Genomic DNA, 1,270 nt, shown 5'->3' on the forward strand with positions numbered 1-1,270 from the left:
CCCTTCCAAGACAAGTTGACCAACCCATTCGACGTATTGGACATACCGAACGAGGAAGTGGCCAGGATCAAAGCCATCGGCGACATCGACACGGCCGGCATGGAGGCGAGCCTCCTGGTCTCCAGGCAAACCCGCAGCGTCTCCCTCTTCTACGAGGACCGTCTCTATCGCGGCAACCAGCAAGCTCTCGACCGTAAACACTACAAGCAGCTCGACATGACGACGTGGAAGGACTTCCTCACGGTCGGCACCGAGTCGCCCGCCAAGGTGTACACCCGGTTCAGGGCGCTGGCCGTCTTCTTCGCTGGCGCTCCCCGCTCCTTTTTCCCCAAGCGGGCCGACGTCCCGAACGGCCCCAAAGACATGACGCGCCCGGACATTTAGGTGATGCCGGAGCACTTTGTTCTCTGCTGGAACATGAAGCCGTCGTTGAGGAGAGGCCCCCCGTACATGGAGGCCGTCATCCCTCGCCCGCTGCTTGCGGCGCGCGACGAGTGGGCTCGCCGGCACCCACCCCCACCCCGCCGTGCCCAGCCGCGTCGCTCCAACTCCCCACGATACATCGTCATCGACGACGACGAGGACCACCGCCCCCCGCCGAGCAACTACCGCGACCGCTCACAGCAGCAGGCCCAGCCGCAGCCCCAGCAGCGTGCCACCGCCTGGTCGTTTAGGCCTTGGGCTGGCGATTGCTTTGACCTTTATGAAGGTAGCCCCTACGGCTTGGGCTCCTTTCGCCGTCGGTCTGGTAGGGACCAGCAGCCCCCTCCCCGCACCCCCGGCGCCGGGCCCGGCTCCGGCCAGCAGGGTTCCGAGCACGCCCGTCGCGGCGGCGGCCCTCCTCCCTCCGACGCCACGTCCTCAGGCTCGAGCCGGCAGCGGCGGCAGCAGCAGCAGGAGCAGCAGCGGCCTCGGCCCGGCGCGGGAGGCGCGTTCGAGGGCGTCGACGACTACCCCTTGTGCAAACCCAAGCCCGGCGAGTACAGCGTGGGCACGATGGTCCTGCTCGGCACGCTACGCACCCAGTTCGACCTGCCCCCGGCCCAGCGTCAGGCCGTCGTGGCCTCGTTTGACGTTAGAGGCCACCTGAGCTTCCGCGTAAAGACGCAAAACGTCTACGGCGTCCATATCCGTGATGCCATGTCGTCCACCATGCCGCTGGACCACCTGCGCGACAACAAGGTCGATTTTATTGTGCATGCGTTTACCTTATGCCTTCCGGCTGGGGATGGCCAAGTCCGACGACAATCTGTTCGCTTTGAGGCACGCG

General features: G+C 65.8%; 2 protein-coding genes across 2 annotated transcripts; both read left to right on the plus strand.

The window, feature by feature from the left end:
- Positions 1-99: 99 nt before the first annotated feature.
- On the plus strand, positions 100-384 carry GGTG_14393 (hypothetical protein; the record flags this gene model as incomplete). Its single annotated transcript, XM_009232320.1, has 1 exon — positions 100-384. One exon carries the CDS (start codon positions 100-102, stop codon positions 382-384), a length of 285 nt encoding a protein of 94 aa, XP_009230584.1.
- Positions 385-417: 33 nt separating this feature from the next.
- Positions 418-1,262, plus strand: GGTG_14394 (hypothetical protein; the record flags this gene model as incomplete). The annotated part of the gene is made up of 2 exons (XM_009232321.1): positions 418-1,145; positions 1,238-1,262. 2 exons carry the CDS (start codon positions 418-420, stop codon positions 1,260-1,262), a joined length of 753 nt encoding a protein of 250 aa, XP_009230585.1.
- Positions 1,263-1,270: the final 8 nt, after the last annotated feature.

The sequence above is a fragment of the Gaeumannomyces tritici genome (assembly GCF_000145635.1).
Source record: "Gaeumannomyces tritici R3-111a-1 unplaced genomic scaffold supercont2.360, whole genome shotgun sequence".
Taxonomy (NCBI): Eukaryota; Fungi; Ascomycota; class Sordariomycetes; order Magnaporthales; family Magnaporthaceae; genus Gaeumannomyces; species Gaeumannomyces tritici.